Source organism: Podarcis vaucheri (assembly GCF_965113315.1).
Source record: "Podarcis vaucheri genome assembly, chromosome: 17".
Lineage (NCBI taxonomy): Eukaryota > Metazoa > Chordata > Lepidosauria > Squamata > Lacertidae > Podarcis > Podarcis vaucheri.
Genome location: NC_138755.1, coordinates 9,108,047 through 9,128,590, shown reverse-complemented (window position 1 = coordinate 9,128,590; position 20,544 = coordinate 9,108,047). Strand labels below are relative to the sequence as shown.

The 20,544-nt window shown below is 48.5% G+C and overlaps 2 protein-coding genes across 3 annotated transcripts in view; one reads left to right on the top strand and one right to left on the bottom strand.

The window, feature by feature from the left end:
* Positions 1-1,824, top strand: part of SH2D3A (SH2 domain containing 3A) — a 29,468-nt gene extending 27,644 nt beyond the window's left edge. Inside the window, exon 11 of the mRNA XM_082205434.1 lies at positions 189-1,824. Coding sequence (XP_082061560.1) covers positions 189-340 — 152 coding nt within the window. The 3' untranslated portion in view covers positions 341-1,824. The remainder of the gene's footprint in view (positions 1-188) is intronic.
* Positions 1,825-1,859: 35 nt separating this feature from the next.
* TRIP10 (thyroid hormone receptor interactor 10) overlaps positions 1,860-20,544 on the bottom strand; it is an 89,325-nt gene continuing 70,640 nt past the window's right edge. The window contains exons 9-15 of one of the 2 annotated variants that reach the window (XM_082205437.1): positions 20,120-20,323; positions 15,723-15,905; positions 12,430-12,539; positions 8,907-9,039; positions 6,977-7,101; positions 4,810-4,940; positions 1,860-2,885 (exon numbers count right to left, since the gene is read on the bottom strand). In XM_082205437.1, coding sequence (XP_082061563.1) covers positions 2,737-2,885; positions 4,810-4,940; positions 6,977-7,101; positions 8,907-9,039; positions 12,430-12,539; positions 15,723-15,905; positions 20,120-20,323 — 1,035 coding nt within the window. In that variant the 3' untranslated portion in view covers positions 1,860-2,736. The remainder of the gene's footprint in view (positions 2,886-4,809; positions 4,941-6,976; positions 7,102-8,906; positions 9,040-12,429; positions 12,540-15,722; positions 15,906-20,119; positions 20,324-20,544) is intronic. The other variant, XM_082205438.1, reaches the window with a different exon arrangement.

Here is a 20,544-nt window from a genome sequence, read left to right as displayed (position 1 = left end):
GCCAGCACTGCTCAAACTGCTGTTTTGTTATGTCCTGGAACTGCTTCTCTCTAAGCTTATAATGTGCAACTTCACACCTTGAACCACCTCTATTGTGGGCAAACCTGGCGCCTGACCCATGTGTAACTCTCTCACTCCCCACTGACAACTGCTGGAGCCTCACGGCTGTTTTTTATCCCTTTCTCCAGGGTTCCAAGGTACTCCAGAACTCCTGGAAGCATTCCAGACTGAGTTTTCCCTCCGCTTATTCTGGGGCAGCAGAGGAGCCGATGTGGACCGGGTGGAGAGGCACAAGAAATTTGAACAGATCCTGACTGTCCTTTCCCAGAAATTGGAATGAACGGGACTAAGAGTTTTGCACTCCTGACACACCAGCTGGGATGCACGCAGGGAACGGCAAAGAGTAATTTGTCGAGAAGCCAAAGGAGGAAGCACCTGCTGCTGCTACGAGAAACTTCCGGGACTGGAAGGCGCAGGCGGCAGCGTCCGCAAGGAGCCGAGACTTTTCGGTGAGATAGACATTCCTTCTAGGAAACAAATGGTCGTCTTTCTATGCTGCCCGAGGCCATTGGTGCCTTTCCCGGCCTTTGAGAATACAGGCAGCCTCTGCTGGGGACTGAACGGGTAGAAAGCAGTCAAAGGCCTTTGTTACAATGTCGTGGTGGAAGCATTCTGTTCCCATCCTACTCTAGTTTGAATGCCAATTAAGAATGCTACAGATGGGGAAATCTGGGATTACCGGCATGGTTTTAGAACCCAGGAAGTTACATTTTACACACCCCTTCTGTTTCAGCACATGCTTATAGGTATCTGTGTTGGTGTTTGGACCAAGGCTGTTGAAACTTAACTGCAGATGTATTTAAGCTCTCCCAGCTAACTGATTAGTGGCATTTGCCCAATACTGATGCTGGAAGGTGTCTCCCCACTCCAAAATTAAAGGAGATACTCGAGGCACGGTTCTTTCTAGAATTAGATGTAATTAATCTTAAGCAGTTGAGCACCCCCCCCCAAACCCTCAAGTTATGAAACTCCCTCATCTCACTGCAGCTCTGCAGTAGAAACTGGGAAACGGTGGTCTTCCAGCAACCCCATAACCTAATCCCGGGGGGCTGCCGGCTGAAGGGCCCCGGGTCTCCTAACACCCTTTTTGCCAAGTGCCATTTCATATTTTGCTGCCGTCTATGTCATGTATGCTTTGCTTGCAAGCCATAGAGGCAGCTTATGATAAAGAGGGGGCAGAAATGTTAGTTGGCAGGGGGTCTTTGTGATAGAGACAGGGGGTAGTCCGCTTGCTCCCAAATGATCAACATACACAGCCGTCTAGCATTTTTATAAACTTCTTTAAAAACCCGCACTTGGGAGGCCAGAGAAACCAACAGTCAACTGCACAGGCTAAATTTTGTCTGCTATTTACATAAAGTGTAAAAAGGCACCAGCAAATACATTCTACATCTCGAGAGAGAGTGTGGCTCGGGCCCCCCCCCCAAATTCCCTTACCCCCTCTCCATGCTTTATGGGGGAACCAGGGTTAAGAGCCAGGGACATTTTACCGATTATGTGAGTAAGAAGCTAAACTGAGTGGTAAAATAAATTGGTCACTGTATAAAAAGGCTAATATGTTAAAGAGTCCTCTTTTTTTGTTTTGTTTCCTAAAAACAAAGCCACACAAAAGTCCACAGATCTGGGGGCCAGGAAGCAATTGGTGGCTGTCCCCAATGGCAAAGTTCAGGGTTCAGGGTAGTGACTCCAGGGAGTAGGCACTTCTGAATGTCTGAAGGGGCCAGGCCAATCAATCCAGGAAAAATAAAGTGCGTTTCAAGGAAAGAGGAGCTGGGTGTGTTTGATGTGGCTGAGTGGTGTTCACACCTTACGCAGCGATAGCAGCCGACTGCCTTGCCAAGCAGCTATTCACAACCCGGTTCTCCCTCCACCCTACCCCAGAAAGCCAATGGCAGGCACAGTGGCATGAGGGTGCAAGTTAAAGGCTTCCTTTCAATCCGGCTCCCTTCTCACTGGTACACACACATACACACACACACACAAACAAACACACAGAGTCTACTGACTTGCAGTGCAAAGCAGCTACTGATTCCTTAGAGAGAGCTCTGCTCCGACCAGCCCTACTGAGGGGGATGGCTGCCACCTGGCCCCCATGAGAAGGCGGGCCCATTTTGCCCAGGGCAGCTGGGAGAGAGGAAGCAACCCCCTCCCCCGCGCATGCCACACCAATTGCGCTTACACTATGGGAGACCCACCCAGGGCTAGAGGCGGGAAGCGAGGCATCCCCATCCTTTATGCAAAACCGCAAGGTTGCTAAAGGAGGAAGCAAGCAGCACGTTTTGATCCGTTCCTGCTAGAGAACGTTTTGCAAGGGATCTAGTGTAGCTGGGCTTGCCTCCAAAGGCATGGCGGGGAGGGAGGAAAGGGGAATTACTGGTTGGGGGCACATTATTAGCATGGAGACCAATTCCACCCCTCTCCCCCCATGGCTCTTATCCAAGATTTTGAGCGGGCTGCAGCCATCATTTCTTCTCTTCAGGCAAGCAAAGTCGCCTCCCCCAGTTTCTGCAGCGGTGATTTGGTGTGACCTTCCTTCTCGGATGGGGTTACCCGCAGCCGGCATTGCACTGTCCTTCCCCCAGTCAGCTGAAACACTGCACCTCTCTTCCACACGCGCCCTGCTGTTGACTCAGAAGTCTCCAAGCCGCAGGCCTCGTACCACGGCCAATTCGGCACTCAGTTGAGGTTGACCCGCAGGTAGGAAGTGGGGACGTACCCCTCGCCCCCTTTGCTTCGCCGTACACGGGTCCACCCGTCGCCCTTGTCTTCCTCCATCAAGCCAAGCTCTTCGCCCTCCAGCATGGAGATCGTACCTTCACTGGAACCTGGAGTGGAGGGGTTGGGGAGGGGAGAGCAAGCAAGCCGGCAAGTGAGCAGAAGCTTAAGGAATAACCCAAAAGTAAAAAGAAAAGAAAAAAGGGTAAAGGTAAAGGACCCCTGGACGGTTAAGTCCAGTCAAAGGCGACTATGGGGTTGCAGCGCTCATCTCACTTTCAGGCTGAGGGAGCTGGCGTTTGTCCGCAGACAGCTTTCCAGGTCATGTGGCCAGCATGACTAAACTGCATCTGGCACAACGGGACACTGTGACGGAAACCAGAGTGCACGGAAACGCCGTTTACCTTCCAACCATAGCAGTACCTATTTATCTACTTGCACTGGTGTGCTTTCGGACTGCTAGGTTGGCAGGAGCTGGGACAGAGCAATGAGAACTCACTCAATCACGGGGATTTGAACCGCCGACCTTCTGATTGGCAAGCTCAAGAGGCTCAGTGGTTTATTTAGGTTGGTTTACCTCTGCCTCCATAGCCCATGCAGCTGGGATACTTGACCGGTGTTCCCAGCCAGGACATTGGCAGGGAAACAGCTGTAGCAACCCCTCCACAGTCCCAGAAAAACTGTATGGGGTGAGCTTTGCCATCTTGGATGAGCCATTCTCGCTCTAGGGAGGGGCGTCTTGTGACAGGACTATTTGCTTGCTGAGGGTCTGCCAAAGTGCAGGAAAGGTACAACAGAACTCAGGTTCCGGAGAATCTTCCTTTTCGCTACTGCACTTCCCCCATCGTTCAGTCCGGACACTGAAGTCCAGTCCCAAGGGCCTTCTGGCAGCTCCCTCACTGCGAGAAGTGAGGTTACAGGGAACCAGGCAGAGGGCCTTCTTGGTAGTGGTGCGCACCCTGTGGAATGCCCTCCCATCAGATGTCAAGGAAATAAACAACCATCTCACTTTCAGAAGGCATCTGATGGCAGCTCTGTTTAGGAAGGATTTTAATGTTTGATGTTTTACCGTGTTTTTAATATTCTGTTGCAAGCCACCCAGAGCAGCTGGGGAAGCCCAGCTAGATGGGCAGGGTATAAATAATAAATTATTATTATTTTGAGGGGTGAAAGTGCGCAGTGGTAGAAGCCCCAATGAAACAATTATGCAAACTGGACCATTTTGCACATGCTTTACAAATAAAACAATTTGTGGGGATTTGTACAGTGTAAATTTTGTGGCTCTTGGGTTCCTCCCCCACATCAAGGCAGCATGGCTACCTTTGCTTTCTCTAGAACTTATAGGATGAGGAATCACATTTTCTGGATACAGGACACTACTTTTTGTTAGAAAACTGTGCTGGCGGGGCAGGCAGATAATTTCTTAGGCGAAGCCATATAGGCCAAAAGGAGCCTGGCCTGGCCACTGCCTCCTTCACAAGTTGGCGCTGCCAAGTTAGCAGGGTGAAATAGCACATTCCAAACAGCACAGTCCAAAAGCAGGACTGTTCCTTGCAAATATAGTAAGGTAAAGGTAAAGGGACCCCTGACCATTAGGTCCAGTCGTGGCCGACTCTGGGGTTGCGGCGCTCATCTCGCATTATTGGCCGAGGGAGCCGGCGTACAGCTTCCGGGTCATGTGGCCAGCATGACTAAGCCGCTTCTGGCGAACCAGAGCAGCGCATGGAAATGCCGTTTACCTTCCTGCCACAGTGGTACCTATTTATCTACTTGCACTTTGACGTGCTTTTGAACTGCTAGGTTGGCAGGAGCAGGGACCAAGCAACGGGAGCTCACCCCATCGCGGGGATTCAAACTGCCGACCTTCTGATCGGCAAGTCCTAGGCTCTGTGGTTCAGGTTCTTCGCCATCTTACAAATAGCTGCTGATACACAGCTGTACCTTGGTTTTCAAACAGAATGCATTCCGGAAGTCTGTGGTTTAACCCACAGCACCACCCGCGTCCCTTTGCAAATATAGTTGCTGAGCAGGTACCTTCAAACTGATAGAGAGCCACACAGGTGCCTATGGGAGACGTCAACTCCTCCTCAAAGTCGTCATCAAACTCGGTGTAGATGGGCTGGTTGAGTGTGTCCTGGTTCTCATCGGAGTGGGTGGTGTTGAGGCTGCAAGGGGAAGGGAGAAAAGAGAGTGAAGCTGGTTCTCTCTCCAGCACTGGAATCAAAGCAAGTCAAGGAACCAGGGCCGCTGCGCTCTCCCGCAAGAGCTTCCCTTAGACAAATGCTTCCCTCCGATATTCAGGACCTCCGTATTTATGCTGCATCGCAAAGCGCAATTACTGAATCTGACCAAAAGCCAGGAGGGTCAGTACCAGTTAATGGGATGGAGGCAGGAGAAAAAACAAAGAATTGGAAGGGAGAGAAAAAGAAATGTTCTCCTTACCAGAAAGCAAACAATCCCCTCCCTGGCCCAAAAGGTAGGACGATCCAGCTGCTAACCTACACAAATCTACCTATTCAATTCAGGCTCATAACACACCAATAAAGCAGATGCACTCTACAGAGGATAAGGCGCAGCTCACGCAAGTGAGCCAAGCCACTTTCCGCAGGGGGTCATTGTCCATTTAAGCTCTGAGAAAACTCGACCTTAAACGAACATCAAATAGGAGATGGTTATATTTGCACGTAGCCACCAACTGACTTCTGTGAGTGGGTCATGGAATCGTAGAATTGGAAAGGGCACCAAGAGTAATCTAGTCCAACCCCCTGAAACGCAGCGTCACTCATGTTTTGCATAGAAGCGTGACCCATTCACCTCTGTCTTTTGTTCTCATGGCCCCACTATTTTAAACCCTTTTCCTTCTCTTTAAAAGTGTTTGTGTGGTGGTAGCTGGGGGATGTTCCCTCATGCATGTGCAGAGGGCTTTGCTGCTTTCTTCTGACAACATGGGTTATTTTGAGTCCAAGCAACCACCTTGCTGGGGACTGGACAGGACTGGGGTTTTTATTATTTTTTATTCTGTAGGTCCTGTCTTCTTCTACTGATCTCTGTGAGTTCCAGGTTGCTTTCCAGAAAAAGCACTGCATTGCACACTGGAAAAAGCAACAGGCCTCAGACTAGGAAGAGACTCCGGGGCCTGGCACAAGGGGACAATACCCTCAAAAAAGCAACGGACATCAGCCACAGCCACAGGCCAGGTCTCCACTGCTTCTAGGAACAGAAGCAACTGGACAATGTGTCTCGACTTTTCTGCTGCTTCTCTCTCTAGCCTGTAACATCCAGGGCTTAGGGACAATTTCATGTCCCTGAAGTTAACTCTTTAGATGGAGATGGGGAGGGTCAAGCAACAAATGGAATACACCAAAAACTAGGTTTCAGTGGAAGAGTTAATGAGAACCTGTGATAAGGTGGTTGCAAATATGTGTACAGTGGTACCTTGGATCTCAAAGTTAATCTGTTCCGGGAGTCTGTTTGACTCCCGAAACCGTTCAAAAAGAAAACAAGGCACAGCTTCCAATTGGCTGCGGGAGCTTCCTGCACTCAAGCGGAAACCGCGTCAGAAGTTCGGCTTCCTAAAAATGTTTGCAACCTGGAACACTCACTTCCAGGTTTGCGGCGTTCGGGAGCCAATTTGTTTGGGAGCCAAGCCGTTTGAGTACCAAGGTACCATTGTACTGTATTGGCTTTTTCAGATTTGGATCTCTGCTTTAACCATGTTATTTACAATTCCTAATATTAATGGGGAAGGTCTTGAGACTCGCAGTGTGTAACAACTTTTAAAGACTTTTAAAACACATAATACACGAACCCTTAACTCATGTCAAAAATAATAATCCAATATGCTTGGGGGGTTATTGGTTTCCTTTTGTTTTCGATTATGTATTTTGTGTTGTTATATATTGTGATTTCATCTTGTAAACTGCCCTGAGACCTGCGGGTACAGGGCAGTAGAGAAACTTAATTAAGTAATTAAAAATGAATCTGATGCTCAAGGAAGTTTTGAGGCCTTGGCTCCGTTCCAACGAGCACCTCAGCCCATGTAGCTCATGCCAATGTTCCAATGCAGCAAAGCAGCCCTTCCAGGGACTTGCAGAGATTCAAATGCCCCAAACCCTGGCTCATCTTCTGTTCATAAAAAAGAGGGCCCCTGCCACACCTGCTATGGGGCAGCCGGACGTCCTGCACCTTGCCCAGCTCTCACCTGTCTTTGTCATGCGAGCAGTTATTGTTGTTCAGGGCACTTGCATGATCCAAGTGGCGGTTGTAGCGTGTGACACTATCGGGTCGGTTACTCAACATCCTGCTCTCTGCATCTGCCAACCAAGCCTGTAGAAGAAGAAGGGACACAGGTTAGGATTTCACCGCACAGGTAAAAGGACCCATGGATGGTTAAGTCCAGTCAAAGGCGACCATGGGATTGTGGCGCTCATCTCGCTTTCAGGGAGTCGGCATTTGTCCACAGACAGCTTTCCGGGTCATGTGGCCAGCATGACCAAACCGCTTCTTGCACAATGGAACACCGTGACGGAAACCAGAGCACACAGAAACACCATTTATCTTCCCGCTGCAGTGGTACCTATTTATCTACTCGAACTGGCGTGCTTTTGAACTGCTAGGTTGGCAGGAGCTGGGACAGAGCAATGGGAGCTCAACCCATCGCGGGGATTCGAACCGTCAACCTTCTGATCAGCAAGCCCAAGAGGCTCAGTAGTTTAGACCACAGCACCACCTGCATCCCTCATCTTCCCCACAGTGGTGCCTGGGCTGCTTGCACAGCTGTCCTGTCTGCTGTGGCTTTTTGAAGAATGAAAACGTGTGGATGGCCACAATGATCCACTGAAGAAAACAAGGCCCTCTCCAATGTTTCATCCATCCCTGTTCTACTCAGGCTTCCACACACGACATTCAGGGCTACCTGAGGATGCTGTGATGCTCACGGTAGAAAATGGGGGAGAAAAAAGGAGACTGCTCCTCCTCCTCCTCCCTCAGTGTAACTTGCCAGGAAGCTGCTCTGCGCAAATGTCATGGGAATGAATAGTAGCAGGGCTGCAGCTTTTGTCCCATCTAATGAGCAGTAATGTACAGCCATACCTTGGTTTTCGAACAGCTTAGTTCATGAACAACTTGGAACTCGAACGCCGCAAACCTGGAAGGAGGTGTTCCGGTTTGCGAACTTTGGCTCAGAAGCCGAATGTCTGGAGTGGCTTCCGATTGCCTGCAAGACGCTACTGCAGCCAATCAGAAGCTGCATCTTGGTTTCCGAAAGTTTCGGAAGCCGAACGGACTTCCGGAACGCATTCTGTTTGAAAACCAAGGTACAGCTGTGTATCAGCAGCTATTTGTAAGATGGCGAAGAACCTGAACCACAGAGCCTAGGACTTCTGTGCAGAGTGTGGATTCAGGCAGTGGATCTGGGCAAATGCCTGACCCTACCACTGTCTGGAGCTGATCACAAAATCACCTCCGTCTCACACTTGCTAGGCACACCCCAATCTGTTAACAGGTCAGGTCTTTTGTTTATGGGCACCATTGTTGTTATAAGAGAACAAGGGAGGTGTTCATGGTGAGTTCCGGCGCCTCTTTCTCTAGAAGAATCGCATCGGATATGGTGTGAAGCACAGTTTACAGGGCTACTGAAGAAGTGGGCAACTGGATCTGGCAGGCAGCTCATATCTCCACCCCCTCCAGTAGACCAAATACAGCAGGTGGGTGGGACGGCTCATCTGCCCATCGCTGGAGCGACACTTTTTTGCCCTCACGGTTGAAATCAAATGGTGAGGGCAAATGTGCAGCTTGAAGAAGTGCCCCATTAGACCTGATGAACTATTGCAAACCTCTCTTGGTGGAAACAAGTCTCTCACCCGCTCCAGGTGGCTGTGACTTGCTTGAAACGGCCCTGTAGACCCAATGAGGAGGTTCCCTAACCCTGGGTTACTGATATAAATGACAAATAAATTGCTGCCCGGGTCAGATCTACAAAAATAGAATTATGCCTAAACCTTAAAATTTGGGATACAGCTCTGGTTCAGCCGTGCCTGAGCCATACATGTGATGATTTATATAAGTGCAAGTAAGGAATCTGGAAAGTGCAAGAGAATTCCCCCCTCCCCCTTTGCCTGCCAGTCTCTTACTTCACATTTCTGGACTTCTAGTCGCAACCTCTCAATGTTGCCCAGAGTCTCAGAGATCTTTGGCTCAAGGCTATTAGGGTCTCCCATCTGCGGCGTCTTCTGGTAAACATCCTTCATCTTATTTAAGGCATCCCTGAAAGAAAGGAGGAGGGCAAAACGTTCTGCGTTGTGAAGATACTCTAAAAAAGCAGGTTCATAAAATCAGGAATCCATGGGGTTGGCTGCCTTGCATTACCCAACAGGGCCATTGAGGTACTCTTAACCTTCCGTGCCGTCCAAAAGCAAAAAGATTCATTCGTTTTTCCAGAGGGGTAGCTATGCGTGCTGTTTTTGCTGCAAAATACTAGAGCCGCGAGGCACCACAAAGACAAATGCATTACAACTATTATAGCTTTCCTGGGCTAGAGTCCACCATCAGATGCATGATTGTAATCCTAAATATAGGCAGCGTCCGCATTTGCCTATCATGATAAGCCACCATGGTTTAAACTGTGAACATGCCTTTTCCTGCAAACATGGCACACCCACTCCCTCTCGTTTGCACGGCACAAACAAGCCACACTGCGACTTTGTGGATCATCTGATTCTAGAAAGTGGCTTGTTTGTTTCAAAGAAACTATGGACGGTAATCCAGAAACACACTAAGAGTGGATTAAATTTAATGATTACTTAGTTAAATATGTTAAGTTAGATTAACTGAAAACAGCTTGCAGATACTTAATTGGTTTAGGATTTTATTTATGTTAAGTGATGAATTAATATGTTTAATTTCATAATGTGAAGATCTAAGGATGTTAATGTTTAAGTTAAATTTTATAAGAACTGTGATCTGGAAAACCGTTAAAAGGATATGCAATGAAATCCAACCAAGGGGAAGCGAGGAAGTCACTTAACAATGTTAATACAGTGGTGCCTCGCAAAACGAAATTAATTCGTTCCGCAAGTTTTTTCTTCTTGCGAGTTTTTCGTCTTGCGAAGCACGGTTTCCCATAGGAATGCATTGAAAATCAATTAATGCGTTCCTATGGAAACCGCTTGCCAGGCTGGCGGTGCGGAGAAGGGCTTTTCTCCCCACCGCAAGCCTTCAGGACAGGTACGGGAACAGAGGGGAAGGGGCGCAGCGCTTCTCCTCTGTTCCCGGGGCTTGCGGTGGGAGGAGGGTTTTTCATCCCCACCGCCAACATTCAGAACAGCATTCTGAATGTTGGCGGTGGGAAGGAAAACCCTCCTCCCACCACAAGTCTTCAGGACAGCCTTCCGAAGGCTGGCGCGGGGAGAAGGGCTTTCCGCCCCACCCCCAGCCTTCGGAGGAGGTCCGAGGACAGTGGGGAAGACGCGCTGCGCTTCCCCGCTGTCCCAGAGATTTCCCTATGGGCTTTCGTCTTGCGAAGGAAGCCCATAGGGAAATTCGTTTTGCGAAGCGCCTCCAAAACGGAAAACCCTTTCGTCTAGCGGGTTTTCCGTCTTGCGAAGCGTTCGTCTTGCGGGGCACCACTGTAAGTGTAATTTTCAATAAGGCTATGATTTATGTTTGTCTTATGTGTTTGTTTGTTTGTTTATAATGTTGTGAAAACCAATAAATTTTTTTGGAAAAACAAAACAAAACGAAAAACAGAAACACGCTAAGAACAAACCTTGGTTCATTTCTGGCTTTCTGTTCATGGTTTTCTTGCAACAAACAAACTGTGGCCGGGGTTTGGATGATGCAGTGAGTGGTTGGGGTGGGGCCGGGCAGGGGGAGAAACCACATGGCAAGGGAGAGCCACGCTCACGATTCAACAATGGTTTAAGACACTAGACCGTGGCTAATCATGACATGCAAACCAGGGCAGCGAGGTCAGAAGGAAATGAAGGGCATAATCTACAGAGGAAGCTTAAGCTCAAACAATGATCTCCAGAGTCTGATCCAGCAAATGGCAGCAAAAATTACGGTATCTTGCAGCACCGTAAAAGACTAAACAAATTTATGACGGCATTAATTTTCATGGGTCATAGAACTGTAGAGTTGGGAGGGACCCCGAGGGTCATCCAGTCCAACCCCTGCAATGCAGGAATCTAATACTACTAATAATAATTTATTATTTATACCCCACCCATCTGGCTGGGTTTCCCCAGTCACTCTAGGCGGCTCCTAATTTAGAATATTAAAAACACGATAAAACATCAAACATTAAAAACTTCTCTAAAAAGGGCTGCCTTCAGATGTCTTCTAAAAGCCAGGTAGTTGTTTATTTCCTTGACATCTGGTGGGAGGGCGTTCCACAGGGCAGGCGCCACCACCGAGAAGGCCCTCCACAAAAGCATCCATGATATCACCTTTCATATGATTAAGGATTTCTACACAAAAGCAAAATAATGACAAATTTTGCACAGCGTTAAAACCCCTATATTATTCATTTATTTTCTATGTCACCCTTCATCTGAGGATCACAATATAAAAACACAAAAAATATTTATCCTAGTAACCAGGGCTATTTTTCAGGGGTTATTCAAGGGTACACAGTACCGGCACACACCTCTCTTTCTCTCTCAGTGTCGCACTTACTGTAACTACTTCATGGTGAGTACTGGCACCTATTTTTCTAGGGGGAAAGGCACTGATAGTAACAAACTAACCAAAAATAAGCAGTTTGAAAGGCCTTGGATTGTTTGATCAGCTAAAGGCATGGGAGAAAAAAGTATGTTTCGCGCAGCTAGGCGAGCCTCCCTGGGGAGAGCATCCCACAAACGGGGAGCCACTGCAGAAAAGGCCTTGCTCTCATGTTGCCACCCTCTGGACCTCTCGAAGAGGAGACACACGAAGGAGGGCCTCATAGGATGGTCTCAGGGTCCAGCTAGGTTCATATGGGGAGAGGCGGTCTTGGAGACCCTGAGCCTTTTAAAGCTTTGTAGGTCAAAACCAGAACTCTGAATAGGGCCTGGAAACTGATGGGCAGCCAATGCAGTCAGGCCAGGATCCTGCCCTATGGCAGATAGCAACCGACAAGCAATGAACTTTTTGGCCTTTTACCAAGTCAAGTGTTCTCAGCGGACCCCGCCTGGCTGTTTGGAAAAGACCGATGAGATAGTGGCCTTGCACTACAGTAAGAGAGGGAGTAAAACTGCTTGGGCTAAGCCTGGTGTCGGTAACACTGAAGGCTAGATTGTTCATGGATACAGTATTATAAACCATTATTAACTATCAAGTTTAATTACAGATTTTGAAAAGATTCAAATACTGAAATCTCAACATATACCGTATTTTTCGCTTTATAACACGCACCCGACCATAACACGCACATAGTTTTTAGAGGAGGAAAATCCGTAGGCATGCCACCCGTAGGCATTTCCTCCATAACACGCACAGACATTTCCCCTTAATTTCTAGGAGGGAAAAAGTGAGTGTTATGGTGCAAAAAATATGGTGTATATATATATATATATTTAAAACTGCCAAGAGCTAATTTTAAGCACCGCTTAGACCACACAAATCCCATCTTAAGAGCCTAACAAGCGAAAAGGATGGTGGTTTTCGGTTTCTGACCTCTGATCTAGTTCTTTCTGCAGCTCCCGATTCCTTTCTTCAATCTTCTGCTGGAGCTTTTTTCTCCTCTGTTCTGGAGGCAGATGGCTAAAGTCCTCCGTGATCACAGTCTGGCAGCAGGAAAAGACACACATGTGAATGGGACTGGTGCCCTTAAGGCGCCTCTATGCGCATTGCCCTACTGACCCCAACCCCTGCCTCTTCCCTTGTCCACCTAATCTGTCCAGCCCATCTGTGGTTTAGGGCACATCATTTAGCACACCCCCAGGCACAGAAAGGACCACCGACAGCTTGCAGGCAGCAATGATCCCAGGCCCTAAAGAAGGGGTCGGCAAACTAAGGTCTGCAGGTCAGATCAGGCCCAATTACCTTCAGGATCTGGCCCGCAGACTGTCTGTGGATCAGCGTGGGGATTCTGTTCCTTTGGGCTGCACCATTTCCCCCCTTGCGCCATTCCATTTCCCCTGTCTCCCTCACACACTGCAGCGCCACCTCCAGGCTTCTCCCTGCCCTGCCTAGAGGAGGAAGGGGGCTGGGCTGAGCGCTATTTTAAGCAGCCCCTCTCTGGAGCCAGCCCTTTCGCGCTGCTCATCTTCCCTCCAGTGCCGCCGCCACTGCCCTGGTACTCCTGTGGGCCAAAGAGTGGAGTGGATGAGCTCACTCTGTCCACCCATGAGAAGCAGCAGTGGCAGTAGTGGTGGCAGCAGCGGCAGTCCCTGGGAAGGTAAGCGCAGAAGCTGGGAGTGGGGAGGAGGACTACTTGCCCCCCTCACCTCTTCTTCCAGCCCCCCGGTGCCGCTTCTCTGGCCTGCCTCAGGGTCTGAAGGACAGTGGACCGGCCCGTGGCTAAAAAAATTTCCCGGCCCCTGCCCTAAAGCCTCACAGCCCCTGCTGCAGATCTTGCTTGCCCTGCCCAGTGTTAGGATACTGATATTCCGTTCCACCTTAAAACAGATGTGTGGATTGTTGTGTGTCACATGCCTGAATACACACCAGCACAGCACAGCTTGCTGGGAATTTGCGTTTGTGTATAGCTTTTGCTTATGCTGTTTGCTTAGACACGGAGGGGAGCAGACATGTTTTTCCTCTGTCCTGATGCTCAATAAAATGCCTGTAAATACGCTTTAAAAAGGTAAAGGGACCCCTGACCATTAGGTCCAGTCATGGCCGACTCTGGGGTTGCGGCGGCGCTCATCTCGCTTTATTGGCCGAGGGAGCCGGCGTACAGCTTCCGGGTCATGTGGCCAGCATGACTAAGCCACTTCTGGCAAACCAGAGCAGCGCTTTGACGTGCTTTCAAACTGCTAGGTTGGCAGGAGCAGGGACCGAGCAACGGGAGCTCACCCCATCGCAGGGATTCGAACCGCTGACCTTCCGATCAGCAAGTCCTAGGCTCTGTGGTTTAACCCACAGCGCCACCCGCGTCCCTAAATACGCTTTACACAGCCTCTAATCTGCCCTTCTGTTGCGAAGAGTTCTTATCTCTGCTGGCTTGCGTGCTCAGTTTCTGAAGGTTTCATGAAACTCATGTCGCAGTTATAAGCTGATCCAAGGACCGGAGTTTGCCGAGCTGCCAGCCGGTGGGCTGGAGCCAGCCAGGGGCCTGCCAATTGCCCCCATTCCTTTGGACGCATCCCAACACCCAGCTCTATGTATAGGGCACTAGGGCAGGTCCACCAGAAATAATCAACAGTGCTTTTGAGCATTCAAAGAACTTCATAGCATTATTTCAGCAGTTCTTATGGCAAACCTGTAAGCTAGACCACCTGTACCTTTCCCCTCCGTGGGGTGAAAGTGACTGGGGAGTGACTCGGGACAGGAAAAGTGGAAAGGAATAAGCAAACCCCTCCCCCACCTGTATGATCTTCCACTCCAAACTCCCGTCTTACCCCACAGCTTTGGAGGGCAAATAAATAAATTGGGAGGGGAAAACCCCACGCCACTAAGCAACACGTGTAGTTTGAGCCTGAGTGGTGCATGGATTGCATAAGACCAATTAGTGAAGGCCAGGGTTAGATCCAGACTGGGGACTTCTTAGCACACAGCCAGGGTGAAAATGCAGCAGCCTTCTTTTCCACCCTTGTGTCATTCATTCTCTACTGTGCGCTGTAAGGGTCAGAACAGAGGGGCAACAGGCACCCTCACCAGATCTAGTCAGAAAAGCAAGCCAAGGCATCTATGACCTTGTTAGACAACTACAGATTATCACAGCCGGCTGTGAGCCCCTTCCAATTCCATGATCCGTAGGTCTTTCTAAAACAAGGGACCACAATCGGAGTCGCACCAAGGCTGAAAGACAATCTACCCTGGGGCTGCTTGGCAGTGACAGAGGCAAGGCAGGGAGTGTGCTTGCCTTCCTTCTACAGAGTGTAATTCGACTCAACTGCACAAATGGCCAGTTATTTGCTCCATAAGCGTCGTCTTCCAGCACACTTGCTCATCTGCTTTTTTGGTATAAATGTGGCCTGAATTGTGCAGACTGATTGATAAGAACTGATGGGTGTTGCTTTGGGAAGAAGAGTGCCTTCCGATTTCTCCCACTACCTAAGCTTGTAACAAGTTCCCAAGCAAAAGCCACCTTATCTTAGACCTGAACCCACAGCACCTAAGAAATGCAGCAACTAAACCCTTGTCTTCCTCCCACTTTTACTGTGAACTGCTTTGGCATGATTTTGTGGAAGCGTGCATAAGAATGCTTTAGGTGTGTAAGATTGGAAAGTGCAAGTCTTTGAAACTACATTCATGCGTGGACTACGACTGCCAGTTCATTGGAGCTAAAACTAGTTCTTGTTTTGGTCTGTGCAAATAAAATAAAATAAATAAATAAATAAATAAATAAATAAAAAATAATAATACAGCACAGCTAAAAAGTCAATAACCCAAATCTCAGGCAAACACACTAAGCTATCGTCTGAAGTCACTTGTGCTAGTATCTGAGCTCAATGGACCTCATTGCCCTTGCAAGACTCCATGTTATCAGAGGCTCTATGGGTCAGAATGGAAGAGGGAGGGGCAATATCTGTCTTTAAGACATTTTATAGGTGTATGTCAGACCTGAGGTCAAGAAAGCAGCATAACCAGCTGCACCAAAAACAGACAATGGATAGACTGACTGCATATTCAAATTTGAAATGTCTCTTTTCCATATTCAGTGTATTGGCAAACAGTGGCTGCTTTGAAACGAATAGGTGATCTAGGATTCTGGCTTTTTAAAAAGTGTCTTCTCAGCACCAAAACTACGACTGGCAGGAGGCACGTGATGCTGGTTTAGCAAAGAGCAATTGTCCACTTACCCCCCGTTTGAGGCTGCGGAAGGACGTGATGCGGGGTTTGACTGTCTTATTGATCTCGTTCAAACAGTAAGACAGGGGGTCACGGGTGAATTTGGGGGATGGAGGTCCATTGATGGCAGATGAGGAAGGGGAAGAAGTGGAGGAGGAAGGGCAACTTAAGGGAGAGAGGGGAGGGGGTGGAAGCTAGCGACAGACAAGGGTCATGAACAGGAAACGAAACACAAAAGAATGGAGAAAACTCTGTAAGAAAATAAAAAGGCACACAGAGACACACACACAAAAAAAAACCCCACCCCCCAAAACACAACAACAACAAAAATTACAGTACATTCCATCTATACGGTACATTCTTACAATGGAGAGCAACACATTGGCCAAACGTTTTTAGAAACCATTTGCCCTGAGAAGCAATGGCTAAGTTCTCCTACCTCAACCACCTGACAAGACAACAAATAGCAATCCAGTGTGCCCAATATAACAGGAATGCACTGTAATAAAAGCCCCACCACCAAGAATACATGGGGAAGTGGGGGGGGGGGAGAGGCAGGAGGCAACAGCACAAGATGTAGAGCAACACTTCACCACCACGAACAGTATGAAAAAGAGAGAGGGAGTTGCAGAGTCATGCCAAGATGCAAAGCTGGCTTTCTGTGTAGCCATCTCATTCAAACATGTCCTTAGATATTGCCCCCCCCCCAATCCTGAAATTCCTGGTCACCGATCCCATGATTTAAGGGTTGGCCCTAACCTGCAATACCATGGGAGTATGAGGTTTGAAGGAATGGGGCACAAAATTGTTGTTGTTTAGTCGTGTCCAATTTCGTGACCCCATGGACCAGGGCACGCCAGGCACTCCTGTCTTCCACTGCCTCCCGCAGTTTGGTCAAACTCATGCTGGTAGCTTTGAGAACACTGTCCAACCATCTCGCCCTCTGTCGTCCCCTTCTCCTCGTGCCCTCCATCTTTCCCAACATCAGAGACTTTTCCAGGGAGTCTTCTCTTCTCATGAGGTGGCCAAAGTATTGGAGCCTCAGCTTCATGATCTGTCCTTCCAGTGAGCTTCAGGATCCAGCTTCAGGATCTGTCCTTCCAGTGAGCATTCAGGACTGATTTCCTTAAGAATGGATAGGCTTGATCTTCTTGCAGTCCATGGGCCTCTCAAGAGTCTCCTCCAGCACCATAATTCAAAAGCATCAATTCTTCGGCGATCAGCCTTTAAAAACCATTTTTGAAGACCAGGGAATTCAGTAGCACTGAATGCTTTGAGGGAGCCACCGTTTCCACTCCCCAACCCACGCTCTCCCTGTTTCAAATTGAGCCTTCCAAGCTCATGCAACTCACCGCTCCTCCCAATGGACCCTTCCCCCTTGAAATGTTGCTTTGTGTTGCTGAGTACCCCATCACAGGGTGGAATCAGCCTTGCTTTACTGAGAGCACCCTGACGAAAACACACAACCTTCATCTCTCTTGGAATGAGTCACATGGCGGTCAAGGGATTCCTCGGAGCTGGACCCAAATTCCCTGCGCCTCTGAAGGCCACGCTGCCAATCAAGATGAGAAAGCAGCATGCAGTCGCTTCAGGGGAGCACCCCACCCCGACAGCAGCTTCCTGTGGAGCTGCGCAAAATTGGCACTTGGTTTGCAACAGCTGGAAGAGTCGCGGCTGAGGAATTGCATCAGACTCATTCCGGCGTGGCTGCACCTTGCCATGGGGGAGTTGCAAAAAGCTCGGGAGCCCTGCGCAAGCTAGGAAGAGAAACTTGCTGAAGCTCAGCGGGTGAGAGTCTGGTCGGGGACTGGATGGGAGACCGCCTTGGAAAAACCCTGTTTGCTGCCTTAGGTTCCACGGCAGAAGAAAGATGGGGAATAAAGGCAATATATATGCTGTGAAAAGCATTGGCACCGGGCAGTGGGGCTTAAAGGCAGCAAGCCAGAATCTAAGAGACTTTATCGATCAAGGGAATGCTGGGATTTTGGCATGCACACCCTCATTTGGCTCAGAAGTCAGCATCTCAAAGCACTGTTGCCGGGAGGGGGGCGGTAAATGAGAGGCAAGAACTATCAGACCGGTGTGGGACACATGACGGAAGGAAAACAAGGCTTCGCTGAGATTATGAACGGCCTTTGCCCCCTCACCTCCCGGATGCAGGAAGCAAAAGAAGTAGGGGCTATCACTGAAGATCTTTTGGGTGTCCCACATGAGCTAAAAAGGGGCCTGGCAAGTTCTCTTAGAGAAACATTGGATCCTGGACCACAGCTCCCATCTTCCTCAGCCAGCATAGCGGATGGTGAGGGGGTGGGGGGTTGTAGCCCAACAACAACCAGAGACCCAAGGTCAACAGAGTTAGTGCTCTGATTTCCTCCCCAACTAGAAGACACTCGTGGCTACGCAAGGAGAAAACAGGAAGAACAGGAAGCAAGAAGCAAGGCATCACACAGGACATGGAAGAAATTACACAGTATTTTTTTAAAAAAGGGATGCAAGGAAACGGAGAGGCCAGCAACAGATGTGAGCCAAGGCAGCAGAATCTGGCTCTCCTGTGACATATGCACTGCAAGATTTACAGGACAGATGTGGCTAAGGAGAGTTCACAGCCCAGATCTAGCAGCAGAAGAGTTAGGGAGCAAAACGAAGGGCAGCTTAAGATGAAAGCAGGAGAAAGGAATCTTCACAGCACCCGAGGAAGTTGTTCAGGTGGGAGAAGGAAGGAAGGAAGGAAGGAAGGAAGGAAGGAAGGAAGGAAGGAAGGAAGGCCTTGCTAAAATGAGCTTTTTGCGAAAGAACAGCCTGTGCACAAGTTATAAAGGAGCCTCTGGAGAAAACTAGCTAGAAATGTGAGGGCTTGCTGAAGCAGATCTTGGGCCTATGCCATAACCATCTCCATAATACAAACACAGGGGTCAGCTAGGGACTGTAGGGAAGAGGAACGCCCTCCTCTGAGTGACAGGGGCAGCTGGAAGTGAGAATAGCAGGTTCCAGAGGCAGAGATCCAAGGCTTCCATAGCAGAGAGCCCGGGTGACACGAAGGGCAGGAGGCTGACCTGGCCAGTGGCTGAATAACAGGAAGGAAGGGATAGCCAAGTTACGACCTTCCAAAGGCAGAGGTGACTACCATTAGTTATTGCAAGAAAACCACTTTTGGGGAAGCATTGGTCAGGCCCAGAAAGTTAGAGGAGAAACCTCTTTGTTAAGGACTAGTAGAAGCAGCCGGAAAGGAGACGGGAGAGGGCAGCCAGAAAGTGGAATGACATGGAGGGAGATGCAAAATCATGGCATTTGCTAGCTTGCCTGTCGTGCTGCCATCTGGCAGACGAGCAAAGTGGCAGAGGCAGGGAGGAAGGCATGAGGTCAAAGGGGGCAACCTGCTGGAGATCCAGGACTCTGGAGAGGAACCCAGGAGATGAACACTGTGGTGATCACCCCTCTTCTCCCCAATCTCTTCCCCCAATTTTACTCAATCACACTTCACAATCTGATCTGTGAACAGAACCTGGTAGCTATGGGAATCCCTTAAGCCTGAGGGCCAATGGGTTGAGGGCAGAAGGACAATACTTCCTGGCAGGGTGGATTTGATTTAAATCAAATTGATTTAAATCACTATTTAAATCATGATTTAAATCACTAGTCCAGGCTTCCTCAAACTTGGCCCTCCAGATATTTTGAGACTACAATTCCCATCATCCCTGACCAGTGGTCCTGCTAACGAGGGATCATGGGAGTTGTAGGCCAAAAACATCTGGAGGGCCGAGTTTGAGGAAGCCTGCACTAGTCAGTAAGACTTGATTTAAATCATTTAATATTTACAACCAGATGAAGGTTTCATTTTTGGAATAATAAATTTTCATAGTAGTTTTTACAGTTATATAAAAAATTACTGATTTGGTTCTGCTATTAGAAATACATAGACAGATAGTTATGAAATTATTGTGAGGTTTAAAAAGTTAACTGTTTATATTTGGAGACAACTTTTCTGCTATACTTTATTGGAAGAAGAAAAACGATCGTTTCCTTAATAACAATTTAAACAATTTATTTAACTAAAACAGTAACTATAGCATATGTATCCATGTTAACTGATGTAGTTAAACAAATTCTTTAAAAAAAGAAGAAGAAGAAGAGGCTTAGACTGAGTTTTAGCACATATGAAAAACTTAAAACAAATCCTTATTTCCTGATGAATAGCCTGTGGGCTGTAATGTAACTTAAATAGAAAACTATCTTTAGAAAGATTTTTCCTCCAAAAGCATTTTATTTGAAAAATCCAATTTAAATTTTAAAAAAATCCAATTTAAAAATCTGAATTTTTAAATTTATTTTTAAATCATTGATTTTTATCCACCCTGCTTCCCGACCACCCTTTTCCAGGCTGCCCCCGGCCCTCCATGCCAGTCCTCACCTTGTTCTTCCTGCTGAAGGGCCAGCGCTTCCCCTTGCTCTTGACCAGCAGGCGGGGGTCCAGGCGACCATCGAGGGTGCCGCGGGGGTTGCCAAGGCTGCTGTCTGATGAGGTACGATTGATGGGTTGGCTGAAGTCTTCAAAATCCATGTCTCCTGGCCTCTCAAAGCCCGATTTGTGCAGTTCAATCAGCATCTGGGAATCCTACGGGAGAAGAACATCCTTCTGAGTGACCTTGAGGAACAGAACCACCTCCAGGCCAGTTGTGCTGCTGAGCCAACACAATACAAACGAGATGGGGTTGGGGACACCCATTATCAGTCCTGCTGAGGACCCGAAGAGGATATGGCAGAAATTTTGTGACAGTTTGAGAGTACACCGAGTTTGTGGGATGTAATCCATTGGTACGGTCAAATGCAACACTC